General features: G+C 40.0%; 1 protein-coding gene across 5 annotated transcripts in view; it reads right to left on the bottom strand.

Moving 5' to 3' along the window:
* Nucleotides 1-2,974: 2,974 nt before the first annotated feature.
* LOC115431493 (SPRY domain-containing SOCS box protein 4) overlaps nt 2,975-18,721 on the bottom strand; it is a 59,818-nt gene continuing 44,071 nt past the window's right edge. For 4 of the 5 annotated variants that reach the window (XM_030151885.1, XM_030151887.1, XM_030151886.1 and 1 more), the window contains one exon: nt 2,975-4,337. In XM_030151885.1, the coding sequence (XP_030007745.1) occupies nt 4,210-4,337 (128 nt within the window). In that variant the 3' untranslated portion in view covers nt 2,975-4,209. Of the gene's footprint in view, nt 4,338-16,760; nt 17,659-18,721 lie in introns of those variants that run through there. The other variant, XM_030151889.1, reaches the window with a different exon arrangement.

The following is an 18,721-nucleotide window of genomic DNA, read 5'->3' as shown; positions in this document are numbered from 1 at the left end:
CAAGGTGTGGGTCCAAGGTACAAAGTAAAGTTAGAAGGACGTGAACACTGACCACACACCCTCCAGTGGTTTATATTTTAGGTAAAGAATGTATTAATTAGTCAAGCTTCAGGAAATTCAATTCTCTGTCCTTTGTGTTTGTGTGGTATTTTTTGTATTACATCCATAGATTACATTCTCTGGTTGAAAAATGTCATCATCCCAGAGAAAACTTGTGTCCCCATGACAAATTTATAGGGGAGGCTACATTAGAATGTCACAGGGTGTCTTTGAAAACACTCAGACACTTCAGAATCACATGATTTGCTTTCAATGTCATTCAAAGTTGTTCCATCACTTTCCGAAGCCCTCAACTTTCCAGATGCATCACAAACTACAACCCAAAAGTCTCCCAAACTGGAACAGATAATGCATCTTTGATGACTGAGCTGAATTTAGATTGAACATAAACGGCGTGTAGTCGCATCCTTATCGTCTGTGACTGGAAAAATTCCTCCAGTAGTTCAAAGAAGCATCCTTCACTTTGAGGAGCTGTGTCCTCGAATGTATCTTCATGTGTGATCTGCAGGGGGAGAATCAAGAACGAGGGGGAAGTGGGAAATGTTAGGTTTTCCACAACTCACCAAGCAAAGCAAGCAGAGGGTTTTTCCTCCATAAATTATGGATGTATGGCTGTCTCTGTAGCAGACAGCCGGACTCCAACCTTCTATCTCCTCCTCAGCTGCTCTCACTGTCGGTGTATGCATATGTATAACAGGCATGGCAAAAACAAATGGAGCGTGGAAAGGAGAGGGGAAAAAAAGCACAAGGAAGGCTTAAGAGGATGCGATAGACAATTATTTTATCACACACACCTCAAATGGGGATTTACGGAGAAGCAGCAGAGAAACTTAGTGGGATGTGATAGAGGGGGAGGGAGGGGAATCTGAGACAGAAAGACAGCGAGATGAATTAAAGTGAAGCCTCACTGTCGAGAGGAAGCTAAATAAGGATCGAGCAAAGCCGAGTCACTCTTAAACAGATCAAACAAGTCATCAGCTTTAACTTTCAGGCACGCTCAATAATCCTTTAAAGGGCTCCTGCTTGCATTATTGAACAGCACTTTAATGTACTATATGTAGAGGCAGATTGGAGCTACAGTTGTGGATCAGTAACAGACCAGAGATTATGCAGACGCAGATTTTATCTCAGTCTGGACTAACTTATTTTTTGTACTGTGTTATTTTACTTCAAGTTATGTGTGTGTTCAACTTCACTAGTAATTAATAAACTACAATGTGCAAAAAATACACTACTCAACCAAAAAACATACAAAGCAAATAAGCAAAATCCTTCCACTGGATGATTTCTGCTGTGATTATGTTTCTTATACAATGAGTAGCTTATTTTTTAAAGAATTAAGACTAGACTGTTTCAATGGAAAAAGGTTATGTGGTCTGATGAGTCCAGAGTGATGGAGAGGCACATGGAGTGATTGCCCATCATGCCTAGTGCCTACAGTACAAGCCTGTGGGGCCAGCGATCCAAGATCTGGGCTTGATTCAGTTGATCAGGTCTCGATTCACAATGTTATGTGTAAAACAAAAAGATGCAAACGACAGTTGTGACACTGCATCAACTTATAAGAATGATGACACAGTGAATACCTGCAAAGCTAATTAAAGCTAAATATTCTCACATGGGACTGTTTAGTTAATTACCTCCACCAAGGAGGTTATGTTTTTGCCAGGGTTTGTTTGTTTGTCTGTCTGTCCGTTAGTGTGCAACATAACTCAAAAAGTTATGGACAGATTTTGATGAAATTTTCAGGGTTTGTTGAAAATGGGATAAGGAAGAAATGGTTAAATTTTGGTGGTGATCGGGGGTGGGGGGGCCCATTTCCAACAAACCCTGAAAATTTCATCAAAATCTGTCCATAACTTTTTGAGTTATGTTGCACACTAACGGACAGACAAACAGGCAGACAAACAAACAAACAAACCCTGGCAAAAACATAACCTCCTTGGCATGGGGGGGCCCACGGGGGGGGGGGGGGGGGGGGGGGCACTGATCAGCCTTGGCGGAGGTCTACGCTCTCCGAGTGCTTCTAGTTTTGCCCATGACAAGTATGTATTTTTATAATTAGTGACATTTTGATGCCAGTTGGTCCTTGCCCAGGTCAGTGTTAGACCCATATTGATTGGGTCTCGATTCACAATATTATGGGTCCAAAAAATGGTGGAAATAAAAGTCGTGACATTGCATAAACTTATCAATATGATGACATAGTGAATACCTGCCAAAGCTAATTAAAGCTAAATATTCATGTGGGACTTTTTAGTTTATTATATATATATATAAAAGTATGTATTTTTATAATTAGTGACAACACTTTGATGCCAGTTGGTCCTTGCCCAGGTCAGTGTTAGACCCATATTTATAGATCACACAGGCTGATGAAATATATCAGCTGTCATTAACTGTCGATCAAGATGACCAAACTCCAGAAATTAATACTATAGAACAGACATTATTAATGCATTACATGTGGATGTTAATCCTTCTGGCAGCCTCAGTGCCACCCATCATCCTCTTAGATGCTGTGGAAGGACATTCTTGTCAGTGTGATTATTTTATCAACAGCTGCTTTCTGCTGTTTAAAACATTAAAGGATTTTCTGTTTTCCGGTGCCAAGGAGAGCCGCTGAGCTGAACTTTGATCACACAACAAGCGATATTCTGTGTTCAAAGCCTGCGCTGGGATGAGGAATCCGGTTTTATGCCCAGTTCATCTTGACTCAGCACCAGAAACGAGCATCTTGGGCATCAATAGAAGCAGATTTTCAATCACAGTGGACCTTAGTTTGTAATCTATGTTCATGACAATGTGAAGTAATCCTTGGCATGACTTTAATAAACGTTAAAAGGAGAAAATGTTCTATTCGACAGCACCCGATTAAGACAGTCTAAAAAAAAAAACAAAAACAGACAAGTGGTGCAAGTTTAGCAGAGTTTATTCTTCACATTTAAAAGATTCTCATGGCAGCACATTCTTCCACCTGTGAGACATCACGTCCCACAGACAAATCTCAAAATCCATAGAAAAAAAACCAAAAAAAACCCAAAGAACATTAAAAAATTCTCATGATAAGACCATCTTTAAAACAAAATCAGGGATGAAATAACGCACGAGGCCAAGATGGTGAAAGATAAAAAAAAAAAGCAGCATTTAAATCTTTTGGTGGTGGGGGTTATGAACTGTCTTCTGATTGGACAGAAGTGGCATCTGCTTTATTTGTGAGTTCTGTCTCAGAGCAGGCACATTAGCAGTCCAAGACACAGCTTCACCTTCAGATCGATCTCTATCAGCGTTACGGGAGCTGGAGAGCTGACGGCAGTGGCAGCCCCCCTGAGTTCAGCAACCCTGATGGAGAGTTAAATCAAACAGGAGCCAGTGACGACAGAAGTAGAGAGAGACGAGCTGTTACAAGGAGAGGAGGGGGATTCAGAAGGCAACAGACTGGGGTTGTTGTTGTTTAGCCTGTAGGTGGGAACTGCCTGCATGACAGTGAGTTGTCTTCTTATTACAGACATTGGAGCTTTGTTTCTGTACACCGTGACACCACTGAAAATATGTAATCCATGTGTCCTCGACAGTGTGCACACAAACAAAAACAGGCCGCTTCAGTACAGAGTGTGTGCATAGAGGGTTTGTGTGTGGACTCCAGCATTTCTCTCGCAGTCTCCTGTGGCTTACAGTGATTGCTGCGACTCCACAGAACCTGCTACGTTGTTGGGAATATAATATAAACACCAACAGAATAGAAACTGTATTACACCAACGCCAAAAACCATAGCATTTAAGGCTTTATACAGAGGACAGGTACATTGACATTACACTACAGATAACTGGACTGCAGTGATCTCTTTAATCTCTCACTCATCTCTGTCATTCATTTGCTCCGCTTGCCATCGGTCCAGGAAAAAGACAGCAGTCAACAATTAAAAAAAAAAAAAATTCAAATAAAAGCTGAAAACCAAAATGGAAAATCCCCAGCGGATGTAAACAATACCCTCTGCACCACCATTTAAAACCAACCAACTGCCATCAATGGCATTTGCATCCTCAGCAGATGTCTCATGGTTGTCATTAAGGTCTGTTTGGAGGCTGGTTACCATAATAACAAATGGACCTCAGTGTCTTCCCATTTGTGTGTGTGAGAGTGTGTGGTCACTGGTACTGGAGGTAGTTCTTGAGAGTCTGCGGCAGTGGCAGTGTGTCAATGTGATGGATGCGCTCTCTGCCAAGAGCCAGACGAGCTACTCGTCTGCACAGGTCCATGAGTGGGAGGGGCTCAGCTGTGGGAGACAAGACAGAGGAGAGAGAAGGTTATGGGTTATGAGAGTTTGACCTTCCACATCTGATTCTTACAGGTCTGACCTTCCATTTCATATTGTTTACAGTCTAAGTGAAATGACAGCACCTTTAAACAGAGTTTGATTGAGTCTGATACTTGACAGAAAACATTTAATCAGCTATGATTGATAGTTGTATGTTGGTATACTACTGACTTAATTATATTCTTCACAGTAACATTTGACATCATTTAAAAACAGTCACAATTGTAGTATTTCCTACATTTTTTGTGAACTTGCATAACACATTTGCCATTTCATTCATTCAGGTGTGATCATAAACCAAAGCACTGCAGAGTAAAAAATCTAATTGTGATCTGAAACACACATGGACCTGAGGTTAATTTACATTATTTCACCATGTGTCATTAGTACAGACTAAAAATTTCTGGGCAGTCATTATGTTTACTTTCTCTCATTCATTAAAGTGGCTATTAGTGAGTGCAATTTAGTGCGGTTTGTTATATTTTCATTACAAAAAAAAAAAAAAGAGAATTCAGTCAGTTTCTGCAAACGGAGGTTTTTCTTTTCATTCACAGTCTTCATTAAGTTGAGAAAACTGTCAATCATAAACACCCACAGCAACCATGTTGTATCTATATGAAAAAAAAAAGATTCTGGTTCAGAACACACTGGTTAAATCATCCGTGTACTGGTTGTGTTTCCTATCAATATTCCTGTCAGTGAAAGGTGTGTGTGTGTGGTGCATCCATCCTCGCTGTTGCACTTCATTTGCCAGTGTGTACACAGATGTTCAAACAACACGTAGCCCGTAGCCCTGCAGCCGCCATGCACAGGTGAAGCAGGCACTATGTCCCAGTGGTCCCACCAAGTCACCTGTGCATGATGACTAACCTATTGCAATGTTGGGTGATTACTTGGATGTATCCAAATTAGTTGGAGTGATACCAAGGCTTGAGCCACTTTATGCAAGCTCCTCACACATGTGACTGCTGTAAAAAGTTAATATGGGCTTTAAAAGAAAAAATGTCAGGTAACGCAACGAACACATGTGTGAGGAAGGCAGTGTGTTCTAGGTGTTTACTGTCAAAGAGCCACACAAATGTACAACCTCTAGGTCAGGAATGTTTAACAGATGTCCAATAACTACAGTTTAATTAAAATGGGTGTATTTACAGAAGCAGAGCTGAGTCAACAGTTCTAGAATAATACCACTTGGAGATAAGCTGAAAGGCATAAAAATTTATCTTAGAAATGAAGTGAAGGAAAATATTCCGATTTACAAATAGAGTTTGGCATATCTACCCAAGTGACAACATAATGATTTTTCCACTCCGTGTTTCTGTGTCACAACAAGAGCCTTGTTAAGAAAGAGAGAGGTTCTGTCCACTGAAAACTTTTGAATTTTAGGAGGGTCACAGGAATTTCGTATCAACAATTGACATTCACAGGGCTAAATGGACTTTCAAATGCTATTTTGTTAATACCTCACTTTGGCGCAGGAAAACCATACAGGGTTCCAATTATTCACTTATAGGCTAATGTTCAAAGAATGTTTTAGAAAGGCAGATGCATCTATTGTTGAGTTCTAGTGCATTGTAACACACACACACACACACACACTAGTGATTACAATACCCTTTTAAGTGTGCAGGGTAAAAATAGGTCATAGCTGACGGCTCTGTTGGTTACAAATAACCTTTGTAATTTCAAAGTTACCACAGTTTTAAGATACAGCAAATATAAGATTCCTTCATTTAAAAAAAAATTGTCACAATTAACACAACAAATCGAAGAACACTGATAAGCCAAGGCAGAAGGAACTACAGTACACAACAGTAACTATGCTACAGTTGACATCGACTTGGAGTTTAATGTGGAGGTGTATTGATACACCTTAGCTTCTTACATTTTAATACAGTCTTATTTTTGGCAGATGTAAACAGCAGGTGGAAAGACAAGCAGTTAACAATGATAGAATGTGTCTATATGTGTTAGTAGATCACAGCAGCGTACCTCCCACCAATCTTAAGGCAAGTGTAATCTATGTATGTCAAACTGACACAGGCTCTTAAATGGTGCCCCTTCATGGATGTCAAGCTGCTCTGCACCTGGAAGGACCATCTGTTAGACTGAACTCCTGCGGTTCATACTGCACTAACACTGTGTGAAGGACATGAGCGGGGGCATTTATAGATGCATACAAACATAATACAGCAGATGACAGGCCAAAGACTGCAAAGTAAAGTTTGACCAAAGTATTCTTTAAGTAGTCTGTAAATACATGAAGGATGACAATGGCCATGGTGAAATTAATGTTTCTGATAGAGGTTTGACAAATTACAGTATAAAGGCTATTAAGTGCAAAATGTCTTCACAGGTTAACTAATATGCACACACATCTTTACTTTTTCACACAGTATCCTGGACTGCTGAACTTGCATTTCCTCGTGCATGAACTGCTGCTTTTGTGGCAACAAAATCACTGCATTGTGAAAACACAAACAGCTAAAAACGGGGAAAAAAGAACTGAGGGATGGATTGGACAGAAAACAGATAAACATCGACACAGTTTAAATCAACCCTGACTAAATGCTGATCTGTTCAACTGCTCAATCAATGATAATGAACTTTCTGATGGTCATTTGTTAAATAAATAAATTAAAAAATACTGGTGCTTAAGCTGTTATTTGCAAGTGCCAATGAACTCTCACAGGAAAATCTTCTGAATTCCTGTGCTGTGGCTTGTTAAGTGACCTTTGGAACAGCAGCAAGGGGAAATAATGAAATCCACCAGTGCACAGCAGCTGACGGGGTGCAAAGAATGGAGAACAGCTATGTGAATTTATATGACTGCAATGTGCCTAATGAAAAGCCTTTGTAAGACCACCTTAGGGATCTTGTGGCCGGGTGTGGATTCATTTAAAAGTCACATGAATACAGCATGTTCCCAAATCAGAGCAATGTTAAATAAACTCAGATGGAATGCATACGAGGTGTAGAGAAGTGTTAAGTAGAAACAGATTAACTGAGGATGACCTTGCAGCACGATAACATCATACATCTTATTATTCATTGTCTGCAAAGACACGTTCATGCTAAGTATCTCCTACCAAGATTATGAACTACAACTGGTCATCCAAGCACATCTGCACCATCTGAGCTCTGCACGTCTGAATAAAAGCCCCTGAGATCAGAGTCTTGCTGCATGAGGAGCCTCTGGAGAATGAAAGATCCCCTGGAGATGTATGTACTCTCTGCTGGACCTATGAGCACCTATCAATCAGTCTACCATCACCCACATGCCCGCACATAAGACTGTTTCCATAGTAACTGTCTCCTTACACCACTGCCATGTGACATAATTTAAATGGGAATGTCACAGATAATTCACAGAAATATTTAAGTTACAAGTGCAAAGGATCTATAGAGAACTCAGTTTCAAGGAGAACATCATAGATTAGGGTTTCAAAGCCAGTGTGTAGTGAAATATTCAATATGGTCATTACCTCTACTTTGTTCCCAAGTTACAGCACTAAATGATGGCCAGAAATTTTATCACACAACATTCCCTTTTGACTAAACTGTCATTGCCTTATAATGTAACCCATTATGCATTTGTGAGAAATTGTTATAACTTGCATTTGAATTGTCAAGTTCTAGTGAACATGGATTTTGTTGAAGTCACAGTGACATTAACCTTTCACTGCCACATTCAACTCAATCATTTATTGGCTTCAAGTAAATGTGTGTACCCATTTTGAGGAAATTCCCAAGGGTCTCCTGAAAAGTGGTATACAGGAAGAATGGGATAGGGCAGCACTGGTGCAGTGGAACAAAACACTTGTTCACAAATACGACTTTTATCAAACTGATTCAGTACACCGATATATAGTTCAACACCTTTATTGGCAGTCACGGTTAACAGCTGCTACTTGCAGTGACCGGTGGTGTATGCTCCCACACCGCTGTATGACTGTCAGGATACTCCTGAGGGAGATGATGACGTGGTGGTGTGCAAACTGGGTGAAGACTGGCCAATCCCAGCCAGCACAAGATGGTCTCCATGGTAAAGGTTGCCGAGGGCGACAAGAGGTCCTGTCAGACAGTGATGAGCACCAACAGGGAGTACACTGTCCATCAACAGGCATAACTGGCAAATGGTGGTATGGGAAAACACACAGCTCTGCTCATTTGTGAGCAGCTGTGTGCTTACGATTCATTACAATAGCTGTACATAATCATTTTACTTCTGTTCAAAACTTCAGTGACTACACTGCGACCCAAATTATTATGCAAGTCAGTTTTTTTTAAAATATCTTGATCCAAATATGTTGCACTGATGAACAAGTGGTATTAATGCAAGCATGATAGGGCAGTTGATTATCCAAAAGCATAAAATATCTGAAGCATGTAAATTTTTAGTAATAATTAGTTAAAATTTAAAATGCTGTGAACCAAATTATTATGCAAGACATATATAAAGGTGAGCATTCTGTGTTCTGTGACCATAAGCACTAAAGATGGGAAAGAAGAAGGACCTCAGTAGTGAGGAGAAGGCTTCTATCGTGAAATTTTTGGGAGAGGGGTGGCCAATGATCGAAATAGCAAGATTATTGGACCGTGACCATAGGACAATCAAGGCCTTTGTTTTCAGTGGTGAAAAAACAAGAAAAAAACGTGAAGAGGCCCCAAGCAGGAAGCTAACAGCTCGAGATTTGTCAGCGTTAAAGAGAGAAATGGTCAAACAGCCTTTGAGTTCCAGTGCAACCATTTTTTCTGCTGTTGGTCTAGGTCACACCCCAAAGACATCATAGAATCGTGTCCTGAAAACGCTTGGTAAGGTCCGAAAAGCAAAAACAAGGCCTCCACTTAATCAAAAGCACAAGGATAAAAGACTTGCTTGGTGTAAGAAGTACATGAAATTGGATTTTGGACAAGTTATCTGGACTGATGAGATGCGTGCCACCCTTGATGGTCCGGACGGTTGGGCTAGAGGCTGGATAGCTGAAGGTGCCGATGCTCCACCCAGGTTGAGACGTCAGCAATGTGGTGGAGGTGTGATGATATGGGCGGGCATCATAAAAAATGAACTCATTGGACCTTTCCGGGTTGCAGAAGGAGTGAAAATGGATTCTGCAAATTACTGCAAATTTCTAGGAGAAAATTTGCTTCCGTGGTTGAAGAAAAAAACAGCTGCTCAGCGCAAGAAACTGATGTTCATGCATGATAATGCTCCAAGCCATGCATCAAAGTTTACTGCTGAATGGCTGGCATCATAGGGCTATCCAAAGGACAAGGTAATGGACTGGCCAGATTCCTCACCCGATTTAAACTGCATAGAAAATCTATGGTCGATCCTGGAAAGAAGGGTTTTTGAAAATGGAAAACAGTTTTCATCAAAGGATAAGCTGTGGGAAGCTATTGTAAAGGCTGCAGAAAGCACTGAACCTGCTGAAATTGAAAACTTGACATCTTCAATGGACAGCAGGCTCCTTACGCTGATGCAGAAGAAAGGTGGCTACATCTCCAAGTAAAGATACATCCAGATATGCTTATTATTTGACAATTTGTGCTCAGGATAGTCTAACTGACAATATAAAATATATTTGTTAATAAAAAAGATGTTTTATTTACATATGCTGTATGTTTTAGTTTGAAATAAAGATTTGCATAATAATTTGGTTCACCTGAAATTCAAAATGTTATTATATTTTTCATCTGATATCATTTCAGTGTCACATTTTTATGGATAAATTTGTAGAACCAATATAGCAATGTATACTGAAAGAAAGGGTGGGCTAACCCCAATAGTTTCTGCACAGTAATTAAAAACCTAACTTGCATAATAATTTGGGTCGCAGTGTATAGACTTTATGTTCTTTAAGTGGGGTATACACATAAGGATTTTCTAAATCTGAAGAGATTTTTTTTTATATCGGTTACAAACCCCACACATGCAGATAAAAAAATCAGGCATTGAACAGTTCTGATCGTACTGTGTGTGGTGTGCTCCAATAATCTCAACACAGCACACTGCACACATAACAATTCTGTCTCATCACCAATCTAGAATCTAGTCCTCCAAGCCAAAAATCTCATGTGATCAAACGTGATCTAACAAAAACAAAGAAGAAGAAACATATAGCAACAACCGGAGAACACAACACGCAACATATTGTTTTGGTTGTGGTACGACTTGGTGGAGACGTTGAATAGACATTCTCAGGCTTCCCACAGCTCAACGAGCTGGTCCTCCATTTGTGAGGTCCACCAAACTTTATGTTTCAGGTCGGCCATGCTTGTTTTTAATTTACGCCTACTTCCTTGTTCCTCAGTCGGCTTGCTTCTTGGTTGGCTACATTCTGTTCCACGTCATCAATTCACAGAGTCATGACTCAGGAGTTGTCGGCTTTCCCCACACATGAAGATTTTCGGTTGTAAATATTGGACAAGGTTAATATTTATGATTGTTGGCCCCGACCCCTTTGGGAGCAGATTATCGGGACAAAGTCACTCTGTCTTAACATACCTCATACCACAGGATAATCTTATAAAATAATCTTATAAAACATAAAATAATCTGGTGTTTGCCGTCCTAGGTCGGAAAGGGGGAAAATCAGCACAAAAACAGCCTGATTACCTTTAAGTGTGTACCCCGCTTTAGGTATGGATGACATTCTGATGAGCTTCAAGACATCTGTACAACAGCTCTCTATCACACTGACTGAGATACAAGACAATATTAACATTGTGCCCTACATACCATTTAATACCACCATTAGACATGTATAGATTATGTTTTCAATAATGTATATGCATGAAATAGCTCCATGAACACCAAGCTGCTGGCTGCTTTAAAACATGCAAACTTTGTGAACATGAAAAAGCTGTTTCAATAAGGGACGCATCGATACCACTTTTCTCCAGTACGAGTACAAATACTTACATTTGAGTACTTTCTGATACTGAGTACCGATACGAGTACTTAATAACCCCATTCCAGTTCTTAGTTCCTTTTGTAAATGTGCTTTATTGTCACTGTCATTAGTCTGACTGGAAAAAAAGTGCTGCTACTGACATTTAATGTGTTGGAATGAGTGTTTCTCAATTAATGTACCAGGGGGCGCCACTCTGAATTAACCATACTGGACAAATACCACAAAAAAGAGGAAAGTTTTTTGAGAAGAAGAAGAAGAAAGTCAGTAATAACAAACATGGAGACGACAGAGGTAACACTAATGTGATACTAATACTGTAGCGTTTTCACTGGTAAGGTTTAACAGCTTAGCTTCAGCAGGTAGAGAAAAGGTATATGAGCAATAAGTTTCGTTTTCACTTCTGTTGGCGACAGTCCGCACCGCTCCGTACATCCGCTGGTATTCTCATTCTGTGTACGCATCTGCAAGCACCTGGAAAACGGATGGAATGTACACAGAGGATGGACAGAACGCTGCATCCGTATCTGTCTGTGTCTTTAATGTTACTTGCAGTCAGTGTTACTTTTATCACCATCATTTATTTTGAAAAATCTCTACACTCTTCACACTCCCCACACATTATTCCACCGCCGTGTACCTGCTGCACTGAACTGTGAATGTCACACTGCTGTAAGTGGTATCGGTGCATTTGTATTGGATATCTTTTATGAGTACACATTGAGTATCGGAGCTGATGCTGATACTCGTATCAGTATCGGTGCATCCCTAGTTTCAATAATTAACTCAAGTCAACCTACAAGCAGTATTTCAGTTAACCTTATGTGAACAGTAGAGGTTTCTGCTCAGTATGTTATTCATTTCTCTTTATCCTCCAGTCTGTCATGTAACTGTCCAAATCTTCACTCTCCCTTTTCCTCTCAAGCACTCATTTCTTTCCTGTAATCGCTGGATACTAGTTTCTGACAGATTTACAGCACACTAAAGAGGAGATGAAGTGTGGGAAAGTGTGGTTAAGGATGACTGAGTGCCTGATGCACCACTGGACCACAGAGGCCCGCCGGCTGGCAGGCACACACTCCCACCTAACACTTAATCGAGAGCAAAGTGGAATATGGTGACGTATGCTTGGCAATGGCAGCGCGTCAGTTAGTCTGGCCTCACATTGGTGAGATGGCCAAATGCAACTGGTGAGAGCGAGCCCCCCAGTTTCAAGCAGTCATGCCCCTACAGCCCAGAAAGTGTCGATGAATATGTCTGTACCACATCAGCACACCATGAGACACAATGTGACCCAGTTATGTCCTACTTAGAAATTAGGGTAAAAAAAAAAAAAAAAAAAAAAAGAAGTCTGTCTTCTTTGGCACACATATTCCAATTTACTGTTCATTCAACTCCACCCCCTCCTCCATACTCTGGCTTCATTACCAAAGATATGCCAGGCTAATAGATGCACAGGCAAGGCTGTAGACTCCCAGCCATGCTTATCTAAAAGATTAGCATAAAACTGTTGAGGCTGTCTGACCTAGTTTTAAAGTGATGGGTGTTATGCGTCTACACATGTCCCCTTAAGGTACGGACATGTCGCAAGTCTCAAAATGTTGTTTCAACAGGTCAAAGGAAATACAATAGTTGAGGAATATATTTAGCAATAGACAGAATTGGATCCATGATGTATGAGACAAAAAGGAAATTGGAGCAGAACAGTGTCATGAGCAGAGGGAGCGAGCAATAGGGCAAACTGCTGCTCTGCACCTAATTGGAAACGCAGGTGTCCAAACTGAATCGTCCACTCAGAGCAGAAACCAATTGCTCACTGAACTAGTCAGACGCTGATCCGAATTCCATCCACTGACAATATCTGACTTCGCATCACCTCACACTGCCAAGCGAGTTTCAGACAGAACCATCAACCATCATCAATTTGGTCTCTGATTCTCATGCTGTGTCACTCTTCTCAGGGGATGGAAGCCAAACACATTATATATGAAGGCGACTGCTGTAATATGTGAAACACTGATAAACACATGCACACATATTTTCAACTTATACAACCACATTTTACTCACAAACACCATGACACTGACAATTCTCCACTCCTGAATTAAATACCATTTCCCCCTTCTCTTTTACTTAACTTGGCAATGAATTGACGGTTGAAAAATAACTAGAAGCTACACAACTTGTGTTGTCAGAAATGGGTTGTGGTAGACCAGGAGTAAAGAGAAAACATACCAGAAGGGCTATGTTTACACAGCACCAAAACACACAGAATAAATTCAAGTAGACTGAAAAAAAAACCCAAAACATTATACCAGGCTCTTTTGCTTTGATGGGTTATAAAAACAGCAGAAGCTGTGTGGTTAGGTAGCACTGAAACTACTGATAAAATAGAATGCATCTAACCAGAAAGAATAATGACAGGAAATGGAAGTGTCTCTTCAGATGAGGGTTCTCAACCACAATCAATGAGCTGATAATTCAGTTAAAATTTGGAGCATTAGCATTCCTCAGTGCTAATGCTACACTGAGTTACAAGGGAAAAAATGTAACTGAAATGCTCAGCTCTGCGAATGACTTGAAAATAGAGTATCAGTCAAAACTACAGCAGGACCTGTGTTGCCTTCATTCAGAACCCAGGCATCAAGGCTGACAATTTTTTCTCCTCAATTCTAGACTGACTTCGCATCACTTGAGCCAGTGACGGACGACATTGATTCCAGAGCTGGATCGGCTTTTCATTTGGACACAGCTGCAGTCAAGAAGGAAATTCCTGCCTTTCAAATAACACTAAGATAAAATCCAGGGCGTTCTATAGCATGATGGGTGAGTTTCAGAGGAGAATGCTCAAAGAATAAAAGTATCCCTCCTGCACAAATCTAACTTTTCTCCCAGTAAGATTATAAAGGCCAAGCTCAGTAATATCACGACAAAGTCCTTTATCTGTGTGATGAGATTTGAACCCAGCTGCTTCATCTGACTGTGAGAAACTAACTTCCTCCTCCAAATGCCAAAGGTCCCATTAATATAATCTACAGATACAGCTGAATTGAAAAGGCTTGTGTTCACTTCAGAACAGTACATTTTGTGTAAGTTAGCACAAGACAGAGATGGCCTTTAGGGACTAGTAGATCTTGTAGCGCCGAAAAGTATAAAAGTAAATCTTAACCGAAAAGGGTAGCCCATAATGGACAGATCATGTTCAGTATGAACACATACAAAAATGCCAAGACAACAAAGAGAACAATCACATGAGCAAGCTTTCTAGAAGGGTTATGTTTGAGGGTCGGGTTTTAAGCGAGTGTTATTAAGAACTATTAAAATTGCAGTGGAAACAAAAACCTGGCATTTGGAAGACATGTAAAGAATACACACTGAGGAAAAACATTAGTATGTACGGTTAAACACAGTGTGAACTACCATTACCTTGTCAGATAACAAATCGACTGTCTAGAAACAAACTAATCAAGCCATGTTTGTGGGACCAAACCTCATTCCAGTCAACAGCTGTGTTTTAGAACTTCACAGAGAACTATAACCAACCACTGCAATGACAGCATTGACTTGCAAATATGTGACTGAAACAGTGTTCTGCAGAGCAGCACATCAGTTCAATCCTAATTTATGCAGGGTCTAAGCTAAAGCAGGGCTCAACATTGGCACTGGTCCAATAGCCTGATGAGGTATTTACAGCTGACGGGCCAATACGGGCCACAAGAACTCAAAATTAACTGGCCTGTTCGGGCCACCGCTGATACAGAGGAACTATACCTTATCTCGTCGGCGTTGCATACAATTTTCACCCCAGTATTTTTATTACCCTCTAAGAATGATACGCATGCTCCAAACCGTCAGGCATGCAAAACCGCATTCTTTTCAATGCAAACATTCGGTAGTCATCCGGTAGTGAAACCTGTCACACTGAATTTACCCCTGAGAGGCTGGATATAATGGAGGAGGAGTCAGAGGTGTGCAGGAGCATGGAGCAGGCCTCTGGGCAGTGTGGTGGTGATGGAGACGTGCACATGAAGGTGCAGCAGAGCTTTGGACATGAACAGTGTTAGGGTGTTTTTAGTCTGTCAGACAATGACACAGATGATGATGTGTATTGTACATACTTGTAAATAGTTCCAATGCATGCACTGTATGTATAATGATAGTTGGCTTGACCAAAACAGGGACCTTATTAATTATTTTGTTAATTTTGTGCCAAGTATTTATTTTTGTTACTTTCAGCTGCAGTTAGGGCTAGGCGATAAAATGATAAATATCACAAAATAACTTTTCCTCAATAGAAATATGAGATATGCTCAATACAATTTCGATAGAATTCATTCGTCCATGGTTTGACAGACATAAGAACAGCCAATCATAATTAAGTAGCACCGCACCAAACCAATCACACTAGAGTCTGATCAAGTTAGACTGATGCAAACAGCACAGGCATAAGAGCCAGCCGCAGCACACATGCTAATGTTTGGGCTGTAGCGGAAATAATGAGTGTTCCTTTGGGAGAAAATTTGACTGAGAACTCAGGCAACTGGGTTACTGAAAAGTAGGGTGTGGCATACAAGCCGGGAGTTGGACGGTCAAAGCGTGTGAAGTTTCACTTTCAGTTTACGCCAGTTATGGCAGTTACAGAACACACCCCCATATATTTAACCCCTGGCATTGTTTGGTGAAGATGGTCCGTTTTGTTTGTGTTCACTTTTAAAACTTGAAAGCTTTTGTCGGCTGGTCAGACTTTTAGTTTAGTTTTGAATATATGTACCTGTTTTATTTATCTGAAACAGTTGTTTAATGTTCTTCAGCACATCTGTCATGTTCAACCTCTGACAGAAAATAATTCATGTTTAAATCAAAAATAACCTTCTGATGTCTTCACAACTAACTTATGAGTAACAGAAAATTTAAGCTTGACAAAAATAGTGATTTGATTTATACCATGATACATATCGATGTCGTCTGATATGAAAAAAATGATCGTGATATGATTTGTTTTTCCATATCACCCAGCCCTAGTTGCGGTCAAGGCAAGTCATTTGTGAATCTTTCAACAAATTGCATACATGCTATTGTATATTTCTTTGACCTGCTTGCTGTTACATGTTAGCAGTTTTCAGTTGCAGTCATTTCTTTGTAATTATGTGCCAAGCAAGTATTGTCAATGTTTATAATCAGCTGCATAAAGTCAATATGAACTCCAATCTTTTTATTAAGCACCGTTACATTTTGAAATTGTATAGGAAAAGGTGCAATACTACACAGAGGGTGAGTTCAGGCAAAGGAGATGTCTATACTAAAGTCACTGTGCAAAGATGAGGTAGTAGAAGGTGCATTCCAAGCAGGCACATGCAACCTGAAATTTAAAGAGGGCAGGTTATGAATCACGCATAATGTTTTTTTTATAATATAAAAGATGCATAAAAACACCCCATTCACCATGCCAACTGCTTTCTTTTTTTCCATGGTTAATGATGCCAAAAGTCGTGTATACGCATGAACGGTGCCACATCCCCTATATATGCCCAAACCAAAAATAGTAGGCTTGATATGTGGGCCAGTAGCTCATGGATCAGGGCCAGTGATTTTAAAAAGTTACTGACCCTGTTTGGCCAGTGGGTTGAAAAGGTTAATGTCAAGGCCTGTAAAGTTACAGTTTGTATCTGTGCTGAGAATACTAACAGCTCTGGACTGTAAAGAAATAGAAGATGTCACATTTGCATAGGGCAAGCCTGCAGACGCCAAACTACTGTACAAGCTGGCAGATCAACCATTAACCACCCACCTATCCACCTAAAAGTCAGTTTAACTGTTTCCACAGCAACTTTGTCACTGCAGTTGGGTTTGTAAACCCTGAAAGGAAGGATCAGTGTTGAAAAGGACAAGAAGAAGAGGACAAAAGAAAGAAGAGCAGGAGGGAGGAGATGAAACACAATGAGCGCTGGAGTCAAATAGGGTTCATTTGCAAAAGGGGAGGACAGGAATGTGAGCAGTGTGTGTAAAACACTTCCTCATCTGTGGTCTGCAATGTTCGAGTGTAAATGAGTTTGGCTGTGCCTGTTGTGACTAGGCTGCCAGGGCCACTGTGGTGTCATGAGATGAGTTACTAAGGAGTGAAAAAGATGGTTTTCCAAGAAATGAATAGAGATATTATTATGAACTTAATAACTTTAGAAACATAAAAGTATGAAAAGTGATAGAAATCATATCTCATTAGATTTGGCTTTCATGTGTGCCTGTCTGAGGGACTAAAGTGTTCAGTGAAACACAGGAAGGATGAGATGCCTGCATTAATGCAGGGAATTATGGAACAATACAGACAGCAGAGAAAAGTATACTTATCTCTTCTCACTTTCCAGGGACTGAGGTAGAGAATAAAAGAGTCAGAGCACAAGAAAGAAAGAGAAAAAGAAAAGTGAGAAAACACTTCAAGGAAAAGAAAAGACCTAGACACCACAGAATGAACAAAAATGAATCCTCTTTAGGGTTGCTATCAGTGTGCGCACAAAAGCATGATCTGGGACTAGGGGAGCTCCAGCATCTCAAAGCATACATATTGATGCCTTCCTTTCTCTATACTGAGATGTGTCTTATGCATGACATACAGCATTCCTTCAGTCAAGTCTAAACTGCAAATGTAATTACACCAGACAAATAAATATAATGCTGGTTAATCTGTGCACCTTTTCCTATAGTGTTAACAAGGATATTAAAGAAGAAAACAAGCAAAGGCAAGACATACATGAGTCCTAATTTGCGACCACTATCCATTCCCACTGGTAAACCACTTTTATACCCACACTTCATTCGCTTAGAAAAAACATACTTTGCAGCTTCTGACCTTCAAGGAAGAATAACTACAGATGCATCATTCTACAGAAGACCCAGAGAAACACATTTTTACTAAGTACACTAGGTAAAGCTCTATAGTTTTCATGGGTTTATAGTATGGCCCTTCAGTCATGGTTCTTAATCATCAACAATTACATCTTTGTTTTTAATATAGTTGGCACTACAGACTCCTGCTTTCACTCTGAAAACTAGAACTGACAAGAAAACCCCTTCCTGTTAGTATTTACTTTACAATTTCCATCACATTTGGCACAGAGCAGGGTGCTTAGGGTTAACATAAAATAAGCCTAAAATAGAACAGAGATAAAAAATGTTTTAAGTGAAATAGTTTAAGAAAAACTAAACAATAATGAACAATGCAACATAAAATTTTTATAATATAGCTGATACCATTAATTCTTTCAATTAGACCTTTTCAATCTATATAACAAATGCTTCTCTCGTAACACCAGAAAAAAAATACTAAACTAAACAAAAAACTAGAAAAGAAAAATAAATGAAAAAAAAGGTGTATAACTCTGGTTCAAAAGGGGGTAACTTAAACACATCCTCTTTATGATTATCTGAAAACAA

This window comes from Sphaeramia orbicularis, chromosome 13 (genome assembly GCF_902148855.1).
Source record: "Sphaeramia orbicularis chromosome 13, fSphaOr1.1, whole genome shotgun sequence".
Classification (NCBI taxonomy): Eukaryota; Metazoa; Chordata; class Actinopteri; order Kurtiformes; family Apogonidae; genus Sphaeramia; species Sphaeramia orbicularis.
This window is presented reverse-complemented; position numbering and strand designations above follow the sequence as displayed.